General features: G+C 47.3%; 1 protein-coding gene across 1 annotated transcript in view; it reads left to right on the top strand.

Moving 5' to 3' along the window:
- Positions 1 to 19,585, top strand: part of Adam12 (ADAM metallopeptidase domain 12) — a 275,101-nt gene that overhangs the window by 162,212 nt on the left and 93,304 nt on the right. The window contains exon 4 of the mRNA XM_070011400.1: positions 9,011 to 9,089. Coding sequence (XP_069867501.1) covers positions 9,011 to 9,089 — 79 coding nt within the window. The remainder of the gene's footprint in view (positions 1 to 9,010; positions 9,090 to 19,585) is intronic.

Below are 19,585 nucleotides of genomic sequence, written 5' to 3'. Positions count from 1 at the left end.
GCTGCCACCAGAGCCAGCAGTTGTTTTTTTTTTTTTTTTTTTTTTTTTTAATGCACCACAAGTAAGTAAATGCCTGCACAGCAAATGAACTGCGGAGATTTCATAAATGTAATAGATTATGGCTTCAATCAAATATGAACCAACTAATAACCCCTGTCATGGTTTTTAACTAATTTTACAATTTAAGACCATGATACTTATTAAAGATCGCTAGTGTTCATAGCCCAGGGTAATATTTTCTCGTGTATTGCATTACTTAACAAAATCCATAAGGTAATTCCTACTGCCCTTACCCCAAGAATAAATGAAAGTCACATCAAATATTGCCACCCACCATTCTGACTCAACTACTTAAGTGCTTCTAGGAAATTAACTCTTAGAAAAGAGCTGAACTCTTTAGTAACCTATGGGGCTGGAATTGAGGGAGCTGTGAAAAGTGTCCTTTTGCCCTGGGAGAGCCCCTGAAGAGGAAGAGGAGGTGAAGAAGGAGGAGGAGGAAGAGGACTGGAGTTCAGAGGTCAGCTGTGGGAACACTGATAGGGAAGTTCTTTGTCCTGGAGAGAAATCCATCCATGGCCCCTTGTCACTGGCTGCCCTCTCCAGCCGTGTGGCTCTCTCAGCAACATTAGATTTAAGCACAAAAACCTCCCAGCTTAAAGAGAAAGAAAGCAAAAGACAAAGACAAAGCCCCTGCTCCTTGCTGATCAGGGAGTAAATCAACTAAGCACTTGGAGAATAGCTACTGGGAAATAGACTCCACTCAGAGATTACTAGCATTTCTTGTAGTTTCTTTCAAACAAGGCAAACAATACTTCCCATAAAGAATCTAGTAACTAGCATTCAGATGGAGTTCACGGTTTCAGTTTACATTTTATATTTTACAACCACTCATTGTCTCAAAGACACGTCCTTCTCGTTGTTTAATGACATGCATAGGCAGCAGTGCCCTTCGGCAGTGATGCCCAGTTCCTGGCTGGTAAGCCACTGGGGCTCTTTTTTTCCTTACTCAACCTCAGGATCTGAGCAGCATTGATGAGCTCACAGCCAAGGAGGTGTGCCTCCCTGGTTGATGGCTCTGCATATTTGGGGGCTCTTTTCACTGCTCCCCCTCAAAAGGGAGATGTCCCTGTTCAAACCCAAGAACGCTGCCTGGTGGCTCAGGAGGAGAACTTGAGCCCTTCCATGAGCTGCTCTGGAAATCTGCACAAAGTGAGGGTCTTTTTCTCTGCACAAGAACCCTCCTGGTATCTATCTCTGGCCACGATGGCATGGAAATTTGCAGAGCAGAACTGCCTTTGAGCAAGCAGAAAAGAACAAATTTGATCTAACACACATTCTGTGAGTTTGGTTCAATGTAGGTCAGCGTTTAAGAGAGCCCAGCTGGCCAGTCTGTGCGTCTGCCTGGGCGCTGCCTGGCCTGCTGGCTTCCGCTGAGACCAAGAAACTCCCCCTCCACCTCCGAGCGCCAGTTAATAAAAGTTCTTCACCGCTCAGTGGGGCTGAAATGCATCCAGCGCTGGGAAACTGCTTACCAGGTCTTCAGACCTGGGGGCTGCTGGGCTCCCAGCTTTGGCCGGAGCAGCCTCAGATGGCAGCTGGCATGGGGCAGGGAGTGAGGGGAGGCCTTTTCAAGGCTCAAGGATCTCTGTTCTGAGGATTAAAAGGTGTTCTGGTTTGATGTTATCTAATCACTTGGCTAAATGATTTTTTTAATGCTAGCAATTAAAGAAAATGTCCTTTGAAGATGTGTATTTTTTAAGTTGTACACTTTTATGCCACTGTTTAAATGATAGAACTTCCAAGGATCAGAGCATCTTTTTATTTGTCAGAGGGCAGGAGTGGGGGGAGTGTATTTTTGGAGTAGGAAAACATTCCTTTTCATATGATGAAACCTCCCACAAGCACCTTCTGGGTTTCTTTATTTTTCTTATTATCTTTAAGTAATTGTACAAATGAGTTGTCATTTAACAAAGCCGTTTATGGATACAATCTATCTTGATCAGTGTCATCCCTTTTAACATCTCACCCATCCCCCCCCCACCTTCCCTCTTTGCAATTCTGTACTTTGGATTCTTGTCTGCACTCCCCACTCTTCCTCCTCACTCACCTACCCATTTCCCCCTGACCCCACCTCGCCTCTTTTAAGTACTCACTTCCTGACGTTTTATTTTGCTAAACTTTGACCTTGGCTTTCTAAAGAATTACATTATTTGAGATCTCTCTTGAGTCTACCGTATTTCGGTTAGTACATGTACATGCGCTTGCATACCACCCACCATATCCACTTACAAGGTTATGAGCTAAACCTGGCTTTCACATGCACGGGAAACATGCATCCTCCTTTGTCTCTCTGGCCTGACTTTATTTAACCTAACTCCGTGCAGGCCCTTCCTTTTTTCTTTACAAATGGGACCATATCATTTTTTTCTACTGGATGAGTAAGATTCCATTGTGTATATAATTATCATGCCCATTCAGTATATATCCACTGAGCACTACTAAGATCCAGGCACCAGGAAAAGGGCTGAGGACACAAAGGGACCCCACTGCGAAGAACAAAATGGTGACACACACTCAGAGAACAGGCAGGATCCTGGAAGAGAGGCCAAGAAAGGGCTCTGGTGAAGAACCCTGTGGGGCAAGTGTTGATAGGGCCTGGCCCAGGAAAGGAAGAGGGAAGGTGACTCTGGATCAAGAAAAAAAGGCCAAGAGGCCTTGGGGAACCAAAGGGAGTCAGGCAGCCTTGGAGGGGTGGGCTGGGAGGGAGAGGGCTAAGGGCCAGTCCATAGCACTGGATGTGAACTTGACCCTGGGTTCTGTAAGCCTGAGGGTGCAAGTGGAAGAATGATGTGATCACCAGTTTTCCTTAAAAGCTTCCTGTCATTTGAGAGATGGGCTGGAATGATGGAAGGGTGGGCACAGAGTTGGCTTAGGCTCTCACAGAAGGTTAGATCACCTGGACCAGAGGAATGGGGCTGAGATAGAGGAACACTGACAGGCTGAGGAATGAGCATAATTGCTTACATTTATTGAGCGTGCAATGCGGGCAGACATGCTTAGATGCATTTAATGGTTATTACCTTTATAAGGATCCTGAGAGGGAAATACTTCCTATTTTGGAAGCTGTAGCATGAAGGTCAAATCTTATGCCCAAGGTCACAGAAGAAGGTAACAGAGTCAGGCATGTACTCAACCTCATCACCATCCTGCGGCCTGCTAGAGAAGCATTCTGAAGGTGGATATGCCCTCTTGTTCAAATTGTCATCACTTAGGAGTACATTCTGCAGATATTGACTAACAGCCTGTGGGAGTCAGGAGCTGGCCCCAGAAGGGAAAGAGAATGACTCTGCCTTGCTCCTGCATCCTGGGCTCAGACCCTGGCCACTCTAGAGCCCGTTACTCAATTACGTAGATGCATGCATTCTCTAAAGTGATCTGCCAGACCCCACACGGGACAGAGGGTTTTGAATGCATAATTGTATATGTTCAAGGGCTTGAGTTTAAGGGGTCTTAGCACTTAACAGCCTCCACCCACTCCCACTGCCAAGTAGCTACATGACACAGACAGCAGAAGTAGACTGGAGGAAATCATGGAAACACCCATCATGGGCACAAGATGCAAGGGCAACTGCCTCCCTGTGGTGACAAGTTGTGAGCAGGGTGTGCTCCCCATGCTAATGAGCTGTGAGCAGGGTGTGCTCCCCATGCTAATGAGCTGTAAGCAGGGTGTGCTCCCCATGCTAATGATCTGTGAGGAGGGTGTGCTCCCCATGCTAATGAGCTGTGAGCAGGGTGTGCTCCCCATGCTAATGAGCTGTGAGCAGGGTGTGCTCCCCATGCTAATGAGCTGTGAGCAGGGTGTGCTCCCCATGCTAATGAGCTGTGAGGAGGGTGTGCTCCCCATGCTAATGAGCTGTGAGCAGGGTGTGCTCCCCATGGTGATGAAATGTGAGGAGGGTGTGCTCCCCATGCTAATGAGCTGTGAGCAGGGTGTGCTCCCCATGCTAATGAGCTGTGAGGAGGGTGTGCTCCCCATGCTAATGAGCTGTGAGGAGGGTGTGCTCCCCATGCTAATGAGCTGTGAGCAGGGTGTGCTCCCCATGCTAATGAGCTGTGAGCAGGGTGTGCTCCCCATGCTAATGAGCTGTGAGCAGGGTGTGCTCCCCATGCTAATGAGCTGTGAGCAGGGTGTGCTCCCCATGGTGATGAAATGTGAGGAGGGTGTGCTCCCCATGCTAATGAGCTGTGAGGAGGGTGTGCTCCCCATGCTAATGAGCTGTGAGGAGGGTGTGCTCCCCATGGTGATGAAATGTGAGGAGGGTGTGCTCCCCATGCTAATGAGCTGTGAGGAGGGTGTGCTCCCCATGCTAATGAGCTGTGAGGAGGGTGTGCTCCCCATGGTGATGAGCTGTGAGCAGGGTGTGCTCCCCATGCTAATGAGCTGTGAGGATGAATGTGCTCCCTGTGGTGATGATCTGTGAGGAGAGTGTGCTCCATGTGGTGGTGATCTGTGAGGATAGTGTGCTCCCTGTGGTGGTGATCTGTGAGGATAGTGTGCTCCCTGTAGTGATTATCTGTGAGGAGGGTGTGCTCTCTGTGGTGGTGAGCTGTGAGGATAATGTGCTCCCTGTAGTGATTATCTGTGAGGAGGGTGTGCTCCCTGTGGTGATGATCTGTGAGGTTAGAGTGCTCCCTGTAGTGATGATCTACGAGGATAGAGTGCTCCCTGTAGTGATGATCTGTGAGGAGGGTGTGCTCCCTGTGGTGATGATCTGCAAGGATGGAGTGCTCCCTGTGGTGGTGATCTGTGAGGATAGAGTGCTCCCCGTGGTGATGATCTGTGAGGATAGAGTGCTCTTTGTGTTGATGATCTGTGAGAATAGTGTGCTCCCTGTGGTGGTGATCTGTGAGGATAGAGTGCTCCCTGTGGTGATGATCTGTGAGGAGGGTGTGCTCCCTGTGGTGATGATCTGTGAGGTTAGAGTGCTCCCTGTAGTGATGATCTGTGAGGAGGGTGTGCTCCCCATGGTGATGATCTGTGAGGAGGGTGTGCTCCCCATGCCAACAAGCTGTGAGGAGGGTGTGCTCCCCATGCTAATGAGTTGTGAGGATGAATGTGCTCCCTGTGGTGATGATCTGTGAGGAGGGTGTGCTCCCTGTGGTGGTGATCTGTGAGGATAGAGTGCTCCCTGTGGTGGTGATCTGTGAGGATAGAGTGCTCCCTGTGGTGGTGATCTGTGAGGATAGTGTGATCCCTGTGGTTATAAGCTGTGAGGAGGGTGTGCTGCCTGGAATGGTGGAACATGCCTGTGAGGCCAGCATTTGGGAAGCTAAGGCAGGAAATTACAAGTTCAAAGCCAGCCTGAGTTGTGTAGTGAGACCTTGTCTCATCAACAAGCAAAATCAATTTGAAAAGAAGTTAAGCTTACATTATTTCCCAGGTGATGCCAACATTTTCCACATTGAAAACAAACATAAATATTGGCAAAGACAGACTTCTAAACAAATTTCCAGCCAAACCAAGATAGAGAGGTACCAGAAGTTTTGAATTCTTGTCATGTTTTAATTTCCTTCTCATTTTATACCTCCATGTGCTTCTTTCACAAAGTCTGGCCTGCTCACTTCATAAAACCATCCAGTAATCCAAGGGCATAGGCCTGAAGAGGTCTGTGCGTCCAGGCAGTTTTGACCATTCTTCAGGATGTGGGGGACCCAGGCTAGTAGGCACTGGTTTGCCTTCTGATCTTGCCTCCAAATGTATTTTGCTCCAATTCAGGAACAGATGCTACCTTATAAAGGACATTCATTTAGTAACTAGGAAAATATGGCTCATGGTTTTTAATTATTTTTTTTACTGTGGGCTTTGTTTTTATACTGTGTGTTTTGTTAAAACTCCCAGTGGTTCATCCCTTATGTGAGAGTATTTGGAGCTGTGTTCCTACATTCTAGGAAAAGAAAAAAACATTACTCGAATTTATATATGAGCCATTTTTTAATTTGTGGAGTAATAACTTGTGATAAGGCAAACTGCAGAAGATGCGGGGGGCGGGGGGGGGGGGTGGATCCTGAACAGCAAATGAGCTTCGGGAAAGAAGAAATCACCAACGCCTACACATACATGAGACTTAACTGCCAAGCGCAGGTATCCATAGTACATTCTGGTGTTCATTGACAGATAAGAACTGTCTAGTGACACTTTTGTATGGATGTACTGCACAGAATGATTAAACCCCAAATCAAAGGTATGTTCTTCAAAAAAAAATCAAACATTCTACATGTCAACAGTGAGTTTTCATGGTCTAAGAAGCTGATGCCAGTGTCTGTCTTCTGGTCCTCACTGCCCTCGTTCCGAAACTGATAACAAGAGATCAGGGTGGATCTTGGTGCCAAGTAGGCTTCTGCGGTGTTTGGAACAGTGAGCTCCTGAGCATACGCATCCTGTGCCTCCTTCTAGGATTGATGAAAACGGTTGGAACCCTATTTCTGTTACTTGATCTAGTTACTTTGGACCCACCTGTCTACCTTTTGGGTTTCCTTATCATGATGATTCTGTGTTTGCCATCTACCCAGTGAGCACCCACTCACCATGTGCAGATACTGTGCTGGCCGTGGGATGTACTCAAATCTTACTTTTAAAAATGCAAGGTTATTTTGTAAGAATGTTAGCCACATTGTAATGCCATTATGAAAATTCTAAGTGATGGTGTGTTCAGCCGTATATAGACAGACTTTGGCATCAGGAAAAGCAGCCCTTGGTAGGGAGGGCAGGATTCCACTTGTTCTCCCACAAGGAAGGCAGGGGCTGTCCTGTGGCTTTGTCTCTTTTCTTCATTCCAATCCACTCCTCAAGTCTCACAGGGACACCCATGGACTGGGTGCTCAAGAGAAGGTCTTTCTACACAGCTGAGAATGGCTCAAGCCCTCCTCCATCCCAAATGACCTCCTGGCCTCCAGCTCTTAGCAGAACCTGCTGTTATGCTGGGCTGCACCTGAGTTTGGCATCCTGAGAGCTAAGGTCCTACCCGATCCTAGGATGTTCACACTGAACCCTGTTTCCTTCATATTCCACTTCTCAGTGTAGGTGGCCTTTAACTCCATAGCTCCTGTCTGCTCAGGTCATTTCTGTGCATAATGTCTCCCATTCTACCAGATAAAGTCAGAGACTTCTGACAGCCTGCCTGTACACACACACACACACACACACACACACACACACACACACACACACACACACACACACACACACACACACACACACACACACACATACACACACACACACACACACACACACACACACACACACACACACACACACTGAGGTGTGGGGTTCCCTGTCCTTTCATATCCCCTAAACCCATGGCCCCTGACCTGCTTGCCCTGCCCCTCACTGCCTAGCCACATATGATTACTTCTATCTGGAATGTCCTCCTTGTTCCCCACCCCTCACCTGCCAACATGTCATCTTGTTCTTCTCTACCATCTTTCACGTCTCACGTGGGTGCCGCTCCCAGGCTGGCCGTAGGTTGGAAGTCCTTCTTTGGTTGCACTCACAGCACTGGCTGCTGTGTACTTTGTTCCCAATGTCCAGCACAAAGCATGCTGGTTTAAGTCTCACTAGCAAATAGCAGCTAAGCAAAGCAAGGAAGAGCAGAATCCACTCTCAGCACAGTGGAAGAACATTGTATTCTCTGGTGTTGAAGGGGGATGGAATGTCTTGTTAGGTCAGTTAATCTAAAAAGTTGAGAAGAAGTACATTCTGGAGAAATCATGATCTCTACTTCTGTCTCCGTGTGCTGACGCAAGATTTCTCTTTGGGGAAACACAGCGGCTGTTCTGACATATTTCCAAGATGGCCATTGTCCATCTGCCCATCTTCACTTTCTCCAGAACACTTTGCCTTGAAGACACCTTTAAATCAAACACATGTTTGAGAACACTCGATCGAGCACCTTCTTGATTTGGTGGCATTGAGGCCAGCTACACAGATGCACTTGTGTGTTCATCCCTTTTCCCCCTCAACACATATATATTTGGTACCTAGTTCAGCACTACCGGAAATACTTGGTAAATATCACTCAATCAGTGTGTACCATATGGCAGCTGACATCACAAGTTCTAAAGCTACATCACCAGAGCATTGCTACATATGATGTGACCTCAGGCAGGTCACCTGACTTCCAGGTTCTTGGTTACTACCTTTGAACTGGGATTACAAACAGCATCTACCTTGCAGAGATGCAGCAAACACTGAATGGGAGACTTAGCTGGCACAGAGGAAGTGCTCAAACGCCGACCCAACAAAAAGGAGGAGGCTGCACAGGGCCGGAGATGGGGTGAACAAACAGCCCCCCTGCCCTGGCCAGGGCTTGCATTCCTGACAGCAGAGATAGACACACAGAAAAAGCCATCGAATGGGAGTGCTGTACAGGAAACCAGCGGCACTGCAGTGCCAGGAGTGATAGGAAGGGAATACTTCAGATACGAGAACGGAGAAAGGCCTCTCCAGGAGCACCACCTAGTAGGAGGGTGAAGGAGTCAGCCTCATGGAAAGCCAGGCACAGGGCTAGCACATTCAGTGGGGGAGTCTGGAATCTTCTAGAACCATCCACACAGGCCAGTGTGGAGGGAGAGTGGGCCGGGGGAGGACGTGACCACCCGGGGGCTGTTTCGGTCCAAGTGCAGTGAAGAGGAACTGAGAGCTGTCAACACGGGTAGCCCTGAGCCCAGGGACTGGCAGGGCTGTGAGCTGAGAGGGAGGAAGTGGGGCCAGGCAGCAGGGCCATCCAGAAGCCCCAGCGCGGGCTCTGCTACCAAGCCTGAGTTCCTCCCAGTGCTGCCTTAGGGAGTGCCAGCCACAGGCGCCACAGTCCCCCGGGGCCTCCAGCCGCCCCACCTAATGCCCCATCTCTCCTAGGAGATGGGTTCCAGAGGGCCACACGCGCGACCCTCGACGCCCCACGCCAGCCGCTGCCACACTCATCCTGTTGTGTTGTCCTTGTTTCCACAGAGGTCTCATTGGGAGCAGCTTCACAGAAACGCACTACCTGCAAAACGGCACTGATGTCTCCCTCGCCCGCAACTACACCGTGAGTCCTGCATGCGCGTCAGTCCACAGCTCTCCACGCCAGTGAACCCGAGCTTGCACTTCCCAGCCCCCTTGTGCTAAATAAGCAAGTCTCATGGTCTGGGCATTCCATGGTGCCCCAGGAAAACGTGGCCTTGACCATGTGTGTCAGGAGAGCCATGGAAGCCAGTGGCAGAGCTGACCTTGAAACTGCCATCCCTCCCCCACCAAGGCCTAGGAGGTGACCATTTGGGCCCAAGCTAGAGATGTCTTAGAAACAGTCCTATCTGGGCTGAATATTGTTACACTGGGGGACATACCTTAAAGAAAATGAAAGGAAAGTGGACCCTACTTACCTACTATGAGCAGCTCCACAACGTTAAAATGACTTTACGTCAAGACTATTACTGCCAGGCAGAATGGCCCATGCTGTAATCCCACCTACTGGCCAGGCAGAGACTGAAGGATCTCAAGTTAAAGACCAGCCCAACCGGGTACCAGTGGCTCACACCTGTCATTCTAACTACTCAAGAGGCTGAGATCTGAGGATCACGGTTCAAAGCCAGCCCAGGCAGAAAGTCCATGAGACTCTTATCTCCAATAAACCACTAGAAAACCAGAAGTGGCACTGTGGCTTAAGAGGTAGAGTGCTTGCCTTGAGCTGAAGAGCACAGGGACAGTGCCCAGGCCCATAGTTCAAGCCCCACAACTGACCAAAAAAAAAACAAAAACAAAAACAGACCAGCCCAGGCAAAGTCAGCCAGCAAGCTCCTATCTAAACAACAAAATACAAAGTCAAAAGGGCTATGGTTGTGGCTCAAGAGGTAAAGCCATAGTCTAGCAAGTGTGAGAGCCCTTATTTCAATCCCAAGTATAGAGAGAATAAGAGGAGGGAGGGAGAGAGGGAGGGAAGGAGAAAGGGAATATTGCTATGATATGACATTTATCACTTCTTCGTCTCATTTCTGGTACAAACCCTTAAGTGATGAAGAGGCATAAGGCAGACTCTGAAGACAGCTACCTGGTTTAAAAAGCTATAGATGTTGATTTTAAAAACTGTGATCTAGAGGCAAGCATTGCATTGTGTTGCGGCTACCGAACAGCCCTGTTGTCTTCAGCACCCTCTCCTTCTCTGTGATGCCCACACTCTCTTATCTCTTAGGTACTTGGTGCTTATGTACCAATCGGTCTCCTTCCCCAAAACATAGTGGGATGGATGGGGTGGGGGTTCAGGTCTCCAGTCCCAAGAAGACAATGGAAATCTTAAGCAAAGTATAAATATACACATATTTTTGTCAATAGCTGAGGCAGAGACAAAGTGGAGACCTTTGCCCACAGCACTGGCTCCTGAGTTAGGGCTGTAGGACCCCAAAAGGCTGCTCAGGACCCAGAAAAGTGCTAGGAGTAGGGGAAGAGAAGCAGAAGATGCATGAGAAGCTCACAAAATCTGGCTACCCAGGGAGCCACTTCTAGTATGAAGCTAGAATTCAACACACAGAAGGCCTTGAGGCTGTCTGCCAGTATCCCAAACTGAAAAGAGATTGTACTGAGACCAAAAAAATGGAAGCCTCTTCTAGCCCAGTGTATGCATTGGGAATGGGTTGAGCCTAGGTGCAAAATTTTACTATGGCCCAAAGAATGACATTCCCAGGCAAGATACTGACCTTGAAGCTGGTCCCAAATCAGTGGGGCTTCCCTGGGCCCAGGCTGAAGTCCCGGAGTGTCTCCATGGAGATGTGTCCATGTCTAGATTACATGCAGTGCTCCTGCAAAGAAAGAAATGGATAATACTAATGCTGAAGATGAGTCCCAAGTCAAAGTTGCAAACCACACAATGAACAAGGCCTGCCAGAAATGAGCTTCGGTAGACAGATGTAATGGGTCACTTCTTCCGGGAACACAAAGTGATAGCAAAACCAAAGAGGGAATTTTAGAGAACAGAAAAGACCTATAGAAATTTAGCAGTAAAAAAGCATCTTGAGAAATAGGAAGGAAGCAGACTGTGATAAGAATGAGCCTAAACTTTGAAGAAAACCCACCAGATTCCCAAAACAGGAGAAATGATATGCCAGGATAGCTTACACAGAGACACTGAGACCAAATGAAACAAAGGAGACATTAGGGGAAATTGGTAGCAGTTGAACCAACTCTAGACTTCTCATTAGCATGGCATTAAAACTTTGGAAAGAAGAGAGAAAATTATTGTCACATTCAATTTTATTTTGGAGGTATTTTCCACAGACAAAGGTAAAATAGGAATGTTAGTATAAAGATGAGAGAATTCCTTGTAAGATGCTCACAAAGGTTATTCAGCCAGGAATAACTAGTGAAGAATTGCTGGGAATTGCTGGGTGCCAGTGGCTCACACCTGTAGTCTGAGCTACTCAGGAGGTTGAGATCTAAGGATGACAGGTCAAAGACAACCCTGGCAGAAAAGTCCAGGAGACTCTTATATCCAATTAACCAGAAAAAAAGCTGGAAGTGGAAGTGTGGCTCAAGTGGTGGAGCACTAGCGTTGAATGCAAAGTTAAGGGAGACTACTGTGGTGCTGATTTCAAGCCCCCAGTACCAGAACAAATAAAGAGATGGCAGGAGACTGAACAAGAGACAAGGGAAGTGTATCAGAGCAAGAGGAGGGAAAATAATTGCAAGTGAATAAATCTGTCTAAAATAACAATTACAGCCACAACGGCTACATTAGAGTATTTTAAAACGAGACAAAGAAGTAGCTGTAGGCAGCTTAATAATTTGTATTAAACTAAATGCTAATTAAATTTAAACTTTGATAAGTAAAATATGCCCTGCAATTTTAAGTATAACACTTTAAAGAACAGAAAAAAACCAGAATGTATAATTCTAAGTAATTGAAAATGAATAGAAATAGTGACATTGTTCGAGATGCACAATATTCATAAACTGTTGAATGGCAACTCCTTTGTTCAACTACTTAAAGATAACAAAAATAGTTTGAAAAGAAAGAAATAGTATATCAATCCAGTAGTGGACATGAAAGAAGGAAAGGAATTTAAACAACAGAATACATATAAGACATAAAATGAGAAGATAAAAATGAGAAACATATTAATCTCACTGAATGCATATAGTAATTTACTTGTTAAAATAAATTTAATATAAATTCAGCTACATATAATTTACAGAATTTATACCCCCAGTACAAAATGCATGTGGAAAGAAAGGAGAAAGAACAGACAAGCCTTAACCCAAAGAAAACTTCTAGGAACCTGCTGACATCGCCAAGCTAAACCTTGACAAGGGGAAAGGCATTATTAGGTATCCAGGGGGCATTACATAATGATGAAAGGACCAGTTCAAAAGGATGATGAAAGAATTATAAAACCAACCAGATGTGCCAAATATATGAAGAAATAATGGAAATAATCCAAGTATAACTTTTAAATCTAATTATAGATTAACCTTGATTTGTTAGCCCAACTCCTAATTAAAAGATTTCTTCTGCTTCTGCTCCTTCTTTCTCTTCTTCTTTTCCTCCTCCTCTTCCTCCTCCTCCTCCTCCTCCTCCACCTCCTCCTCCTCCTCCTCCACCTCCTCCTCTTCTTCTTCCTTCTCCTCCTCCTCCTTCTCTTCCTCTTCCTCCTCCTCTTCCTCCTCACCTGGTGATGGAGGAGGAGATTTTTTTCAACTTCCCAGTTTCCCTGCACACTCACAGGTACTTGAGATCCACACATGAAAAGCAGTCCAAGGCTTCTTTAACAAGGAGAATCTCACGAGGTCCATTTATTTTAGTGTAACAGAGGGGGGGAAAGTCGATAGAAATGAAAACAGGGAGAGCTATTTCCTAGTCCTCATACAGGAAATGGGAATACAAGTAGGCATGTCTGCCTAGCAGCCCCTAATCACTAGACAGTGGCTGAGGATGGCTAAGATGGCTGCTTTTTGTTATTCTGAGACATGGACATGTGACCTAGGCCTACTTTACACACAGGAAGGAGATAAGAGTTTTCTTCATCCATGTGTGGATGGGTCTAACCTCCGAGCAAGGCAGATAGATACGCAGGACCCTTGAATGTAAGAGCACCTAGAGGTGATGGGAGGGAGTTTGCTGCTCTGGTTTTTCCATTTTTATACCCCGGTTCTAAAGTCCCTTTTAACAATTTTTTGTTTTAATGTTCCTGTCTTCTTATCTATCCTGCCTCAGTAGGTTTATAGGAAAAAAGACTCTCCAATAGCAAAATAGCACTTAAACTTAACAATTTATAAGGAGAAAAAATCTCTAGATACAAAATTGGTATAATTTATAAAGCAAGGGTCCAAAAATCCCTTAACACACCCACAAACCAGTCTGGGCAGAAAAGTCTGTGAGATTCCACTTCCAATGAACTAGCAAAAAAAACCATACTGGGGATGTGGCACAAGTGACAGAATGCCAGCCATGAACAAAAAAGCTGAGCAAGAGTGCAAAGACCTGAGTTCAAGCCCTGGTACTGGCACATAAAAAAGAAGAAAAAAGGAAGGGAAGGAAGGGAAGGAGGGAGGGAAGGAGAACCTAGAAATGCTTCAATACTAGGCTCATGCGCAGTCTGCAGCAAGGAGGTTATCAGAATAGATCAAGAACATGTAAGCTGCGAACTCAGAGAGATTTTAATGGTTTCATGTCCTGTTTTCTTTCTCTTAGACATCTTCCTCTGCCCCCCCCCACTACCAATTAGAGAGAAAAATGCAACGAGTAAAGACACCGCAGAAACACAGGCTAGATAAATGAGGCTCCACAGCTGCCAGGCTCTGGACTTGGGTCACAAGGCTGAGGGCTACAAACCAGGCCTCTTAGCAAACAGCTGGGATGGAAGTTTCCCAGATCCTTAGCGCTTAGCGGTCCTTGTCTCCATGAGTCATGGGATTCTGCTTCTCTGTTTTCTGACATGTGTGTGCAGAGCCAGGGACTTGAGTCTTTCCTTCTCCTCATCTTCCCACAGGTAACTGGGTGGGAAGGTCCTTCCCCAGAATGGGTCTCAAGACCTTGGCTGGTAGGGGGGAGGTTGAAATTTCCATAAGCCTTACTTTTCTTCCCAGGCCTGAACTGATCTCTAAAAACTATACCAAAAGCCCTTTTTCAAAAGGTGCTTAACTTGATACTGTAGTGTGTTCTGCTGATTTCTCTTTTAATAGGTGAAACGCTGGAGGATAGATTAATTGGCACCCCTAGCCCCCAGGAAATCACAGCACATTTGCTGACATAATTAGAAAAGTAATGGCTCCTCTTTGTCATCCACCACTACCTTCTCCTGGGCCCTCCCATTCACGAGCCCTGTCACTGAAGCAGTGAGCAGGAGCGTCACACGGTTGAGCCTCTCCAGGGCCTCAGGGCTCGCATTGCTTTTGGTATTGAAGAGACAGATGTAGCCTTGGGAGATGGGTTCTTATTGAGTCAGGCTGGAAAACAGAAAGAAATGTGCTGATTCATCTTTTCGACTTCTAAAGTCAGCCCCTAGCCACTTTCCCTAAATTCAAAGTTACCTGTGAAATAAGACCTTCTCAGGCATGAGTGCACAGGTGTGAGCAGAGCCATCATTCTGACAACCATCCAAAGGGCACTGAGTCTCCCACGTCCTGCCCACCACACACCCGTATGGCCAGTCCTTCCCCTTGCCTGGCATACTCTAACGCCTCCCATTCTCTCTCTGGTAGAAGCCTTCAATACTAGCTTCTCACCCCTGGTCTTCCTCTTCCCCAAACTGACTTCTGTTCCGGTGCACCGCACTACTCTCATTGGCTACCCTGGCCTAGGCCCTCCCTTCTTTTCCACTGGAAGATGTCTAGCCACCTGATTCTTTTCCCACTTCCAGGCTTACCTCAATTAAAACTCTATTTCTGTCACTCCCTGTTGCCTTTGGTTTTTGTTTTGTTTTGCTCCCAGATCATTAGCAGCTTCCCCTTTGCTTCCTAGATCAAAGTGTAAGGGTCTTAGAAGTCATAGTCTCAGTACCCCATTTTGCTCGTGCATGCATGATGCGTGTCTTCATTTACGCCGCTGGACAGCTCACCCTGAGCACCAGCAGTGTGCAAGATCCTGTGCATAGCACTTTTTAGATTTTTTTCTTATTTTTTCCTCACCATCAAACAAGGGCCAGAGAGAGAGAATTGGGACACAGAGGGGAAAAGTCTCTTGACCAAGGCTACATGTAGCTGTGGAGAGTTCAACCCCCTGTAATCTGCCTTTAGGGTCTGAGCTGCTGGCCATTGGGACACACTACCACTGACTGTCCTGGAACAGGGCACAGAAGTGTTGCTGACGTGTTTGGGCCATGGTGTTTGTTGTAATGGAATTCATCTACAGAATGGTAATGGGAACTAGGGGACAGACTGGCATCCATTTACAAAGGGCAATTTCCAAAATGCTTTCAGGAGGGGACAGAATGTTCAGTCAGGCCAAGTTCTAGAACGTGAGAGGACAGGTCAGACTACCTAGGCACTCAACCAACACCTCAGTGCGAGACTCCTCTACGCTCAGCTCGGTCCTGGAGCTCTGGTGAGGCTGCAGAAGGAAGGAGAGTCGGGTCGCAGCCTGGGGGCAGGGGCTGGCTGACATGGCTGATACCCTGAATCTAGGCAAGGATACAGGGGGAGCAGAGCATCAGGGCCACCAAGCCTGTGTCCCAGGACACCAGGCTATGGTGCTCTCCTTCCCTGGAGGGGAAGGGAATGGGATGCAGGAAGGCCTCTGGGGTTGGAGCCAGGCCTCTGTTAGGGCGGTAGGTGTGGATGTGGGAAGGCAGCCATGAGAGCAGACTGCCAGGCTCCAAGTCCTCAACCAGCCTGCAATGTGAAGGTGAAATGGTGGACACAGAGCTCCTCCCAGGCCTCTAGAAAAGGGCGCCAGGCACTAGCACTGCTGGGCTGTGACTGTCGGTTACAGCAGGCCACTCCCATGCTGTGCACTGTGTTCCCTCTGAGATCTCGTAGATCATGGTGGTGACAGGTGGAAAACCTGAGCTGTGGCCAACTAAAGTGGTGGTGGGGTGCCAATAAAATGGCTCCAAGGCTGCTGTGTCTCCTTAGCGCTTTCTTCTCTCCAATGGGTCCGTTTCTTGCACACTTATCCACTCTAGCACCAAGCAAACCACACTGAGCAAGAGTACAGAGGAGAGCTAGACACTGGTAGCTTACACCTGTAATCATAGCTTTTCAAGAGGCCGAGATCTGGATATTGTGATTCAAAGCCAGCATGAGTAGGAAAGTCCTGGGTATCTCATCTTCAATTAACCAATAAAAACTAGAAGTGGAGGTGTGGCTCAAGTAGTAGAGCACCAGCTTTGAGTAGAAAAGACACACAGGAGCACAAAGCCCTTAGTTTAAGCCCCAGAACTGACATTTTTTAAAAAAGAGTTCAGATGGGCTAGGAAGGTGACTCAGTGGCAGAGCACTTGACTTGCATGCATGAGGCCCTGAGTTCTATTCCTCAGCACCACATAAGCAGAAAAACCCAGAAGTAGTGCTATGACTCAAGTGGTAGAGCGCTAGCCTTGAGCTGAAGAGCTGAGGGACAGTGCCCAGGCCCAGAGTTCAAGCCCTACGACCAACAACAACAACAACAACAACAAAAAGAGTTCAGAGCAGAGGAAAACAGTAGGTGGAAAGCATAGCATACATCATAATGAGCTAAAAGTCCATTCTTATTTTGGTCTCCCAGATTTGTAACAATACCTGGCATTTTACAAAGAGCTTCCTTCCCTATATCACATTTTGTCGATCCCTAAAACCCTGGACAATTCAATAGCCATCATGTTGTATAGATGAAAATCTCAGAACCAAGTCTCAAAGGAAGCTTTCCACCTCCAGATTGAGCCAATACTGATCAGGGCTGAGCCAGCAGTCCCCTGATCAGGGTTGAACTGGTGATCTGATCACAGACAGGCGCTTTCTAGGCCTGATTTTCCAGGAAATCCCAGAGAATGTGAACATGCTTTCTTAAGCATGTGTTGTCTGGTGCAGAATTCCAACATGACAGAATCATTGGACTGGTCTCTGAGGTTAGGTCTGTACAGTCTCTAACCAGGCATGGTCCCCGTTAGGGCCGTGGGAGCAGAGAGAGCCCATGGAGGATGGGTGTGTGACCGCTGCTCTCCTCCACTCCCTCCTGTCCCGCCACACTCAGGGCTGAGTCAACAGCCAGCTCTGCAGACACAAGCTGCAAAGTCACCTTCTTTGTTTGCTTCTGTTACCATGTTTCATCTAAGGGAAAGGTGTATCCTGTTTGGGGCCTTGATGATCTGTGTAGAGAACAGAGGTCCTACCATGTCCTGGTGAAATAAATGCAGGATGCTTCACACATGCACACACACACACACACACACACACACACCATGCCCTCCTCCCTACACACACACACCATGCCCTCCTCCCTACACACACACACACACACACACACACACACACACACCATGCCCTCCTACACACACACACACACACACACCATGCCCTCCTACACACACACACACACACACACACACACACACACACACACACACACACACACACACACACACACACACACACACACACACACACACACACACACACACACACACACACACACACACACACACACACACACCATGCCCTCCTCCCTGCAGGCTTTGCTCTGCCTTTGGAAATGACCTGAGTTTCTAAGGAGGCCTTGCAACTTTTCATCCAGGCAGCAGTGCTCCTTCTTGAAAGGAGACATCTGCAAGGATGTGTGTGTCTCCAGCAGCCAGGCACAGAATGTGGGGAGGCCTGGGCTCTGGGTCCTGCCCTGCCATCAGCCACCTCTGTCATTTTTGGAGGCAGGGTCTCAGTTTCCCATATCTGTTGGGGAAGAAGTTGGCTGGAAGAGCAATGTTGTCCTTAGATGGCTCCAAGCTTTGGGCAGCTACATCATGTGATTTGAGTGCTGGATCTAGGCCGTTTCCTGTGCAGCCTTCATCAGGGGTGAGACAGGCTCTGAGTTCCTGGGGGAAGTAATAGGAAAACATCACACTTTAGGCACACATTAACCAACTGTTTGGTAGCTGTCCCTTGCTTTTTTCTTTCTTTTTCTTTTCTTTTCTTTCTTTTTTTTTTTTTTTGTCTGTCATGCGGCCTGAACTCTGGGCCTGGGCACTGTCCCTTAGCTCTTCAACTCAAGGCTAGTGCTCTACCACTTGAGCCACATCGCTACTTCCAGGTTTTTCTGCGTATGTGGTGCTGAGGAATTGAACCGAGGGCCTCATGCATGCAAGGCAAGCACTCAACCACTGAGCCACTTTCCCAGCCTAGCAGTCCCTTTCTGAATCACAAGGTCAGGCCATTTTTGCTACCATTTCCCCATGTAAAATGCCTTTCTTTCTAAAATCCACTGAGAGTAGAGTACCAGAAGTTTGATTTGACTTCCCGTAGGGTATCTCATTGAAGGCTACCAATTTTCAAGTTCAAGAGTTCTTATTCCGGCTCCCTCTTACCCACCATTATATGTGATTGATAGCATTAAACAGAAGGAAAATGTATTTTACTGGAGTGGGGAAATGCGCTCAGTTAAATAATAAGTATATAGGATACATGGTTGGAGGTTTGGTAAAGGGAAAGATGTAATTTTGTGGCCATGTGTGTTTGGGATGCTTTTCCTCCCGGGGTTTGGTTGGTAGAAATAGAATGTATTAGATCAGCAGAACGAGGAATGTTGACCATCCCAGGAAGATAGACATCTTATTGGGTGATAGCTTAAGAGACTTAAGACAGCTTAAGACTGTTCAGTTGGAGGCCCTTGGAAGATATCAGCATGGTTGGGTTACCAGAGAGAGGAGACTGCAGTTTGGGAACATGTGTGTAGAGGGCAGTGGCTATGGCCTCCCTGGATTCACTCTAGTGATGAGCAGACCCAGGGGGCTGTGGGCTGCGGGGTGACCTTCTCTGCCACATCTGTTGTCTGTGGTCCCTGGGGCCACATGGTCTCTGAGCAGATGCTCAGTATCTGCCCAGAGACCACTGGCCTGCACACCTGAGCAAGCACTGCCAGACATGGGTTGAGGCACAATCTGCAAGACCCTGTCTCCTGCCTTCCCCACAGAGGTCCGAAGAGAGGTTTCAGAAGCTCCACAATCAAGTTGCACAGCCAGCCACATAGTGCACAAAATGACCAAGCAAGTTTTTCTCTTTCTCTTCTGGCAGTGTAATTTTTTATCATCTTTAAGTAGTTGTACGAAGGAGCTCCATTGTCACCCATGCCCATTGAGCAGTGTGACTGTATCCACCCATCCGTTCCCTCCCCACCCATCCCTCCCCTCCCCACTTAGCCGCCCTCCTTCTTCTTGGCCTCATCAGTTTCCTGGTATTCATTTGGTTAAAGTCTGAGTTGTTCTGAGGAGGGCCACCATGGCCATTCTCCCCTGCTGCTGCCATCCGTTAGTCAATCAGTATACAACCAGGTGTTTCTGAAGCAGTCCATCCCAACGGATCCCTTCATTACAGAAACTAAAACACAGTCCTTCATATACTTGGTGACTCTCGTGTTGAGAAATTAAATTA

Source organism: Dipodomys merriami, unplaced genomic scaffold, assembly GCF_024711535.1.
Source record: "Dipodomys merriami isolate MVZ:Mamm:240054 unplaced genomic scaffold, mDipMer1.0.p SCAF_82, whole genome shotgun sequence".
Taxonomy (NCBI): Eukaryota; Metazoa; Chordata; class Mammalia; order Rodentia; family Heteromyidae; genus Dipodomys; species Dipodomys merriami.
The sequence above is the reverse complement of the archived record's forward strand: the minus strand, read 5'-3'. Positions and strand labels throughout refer to the sequence as shown.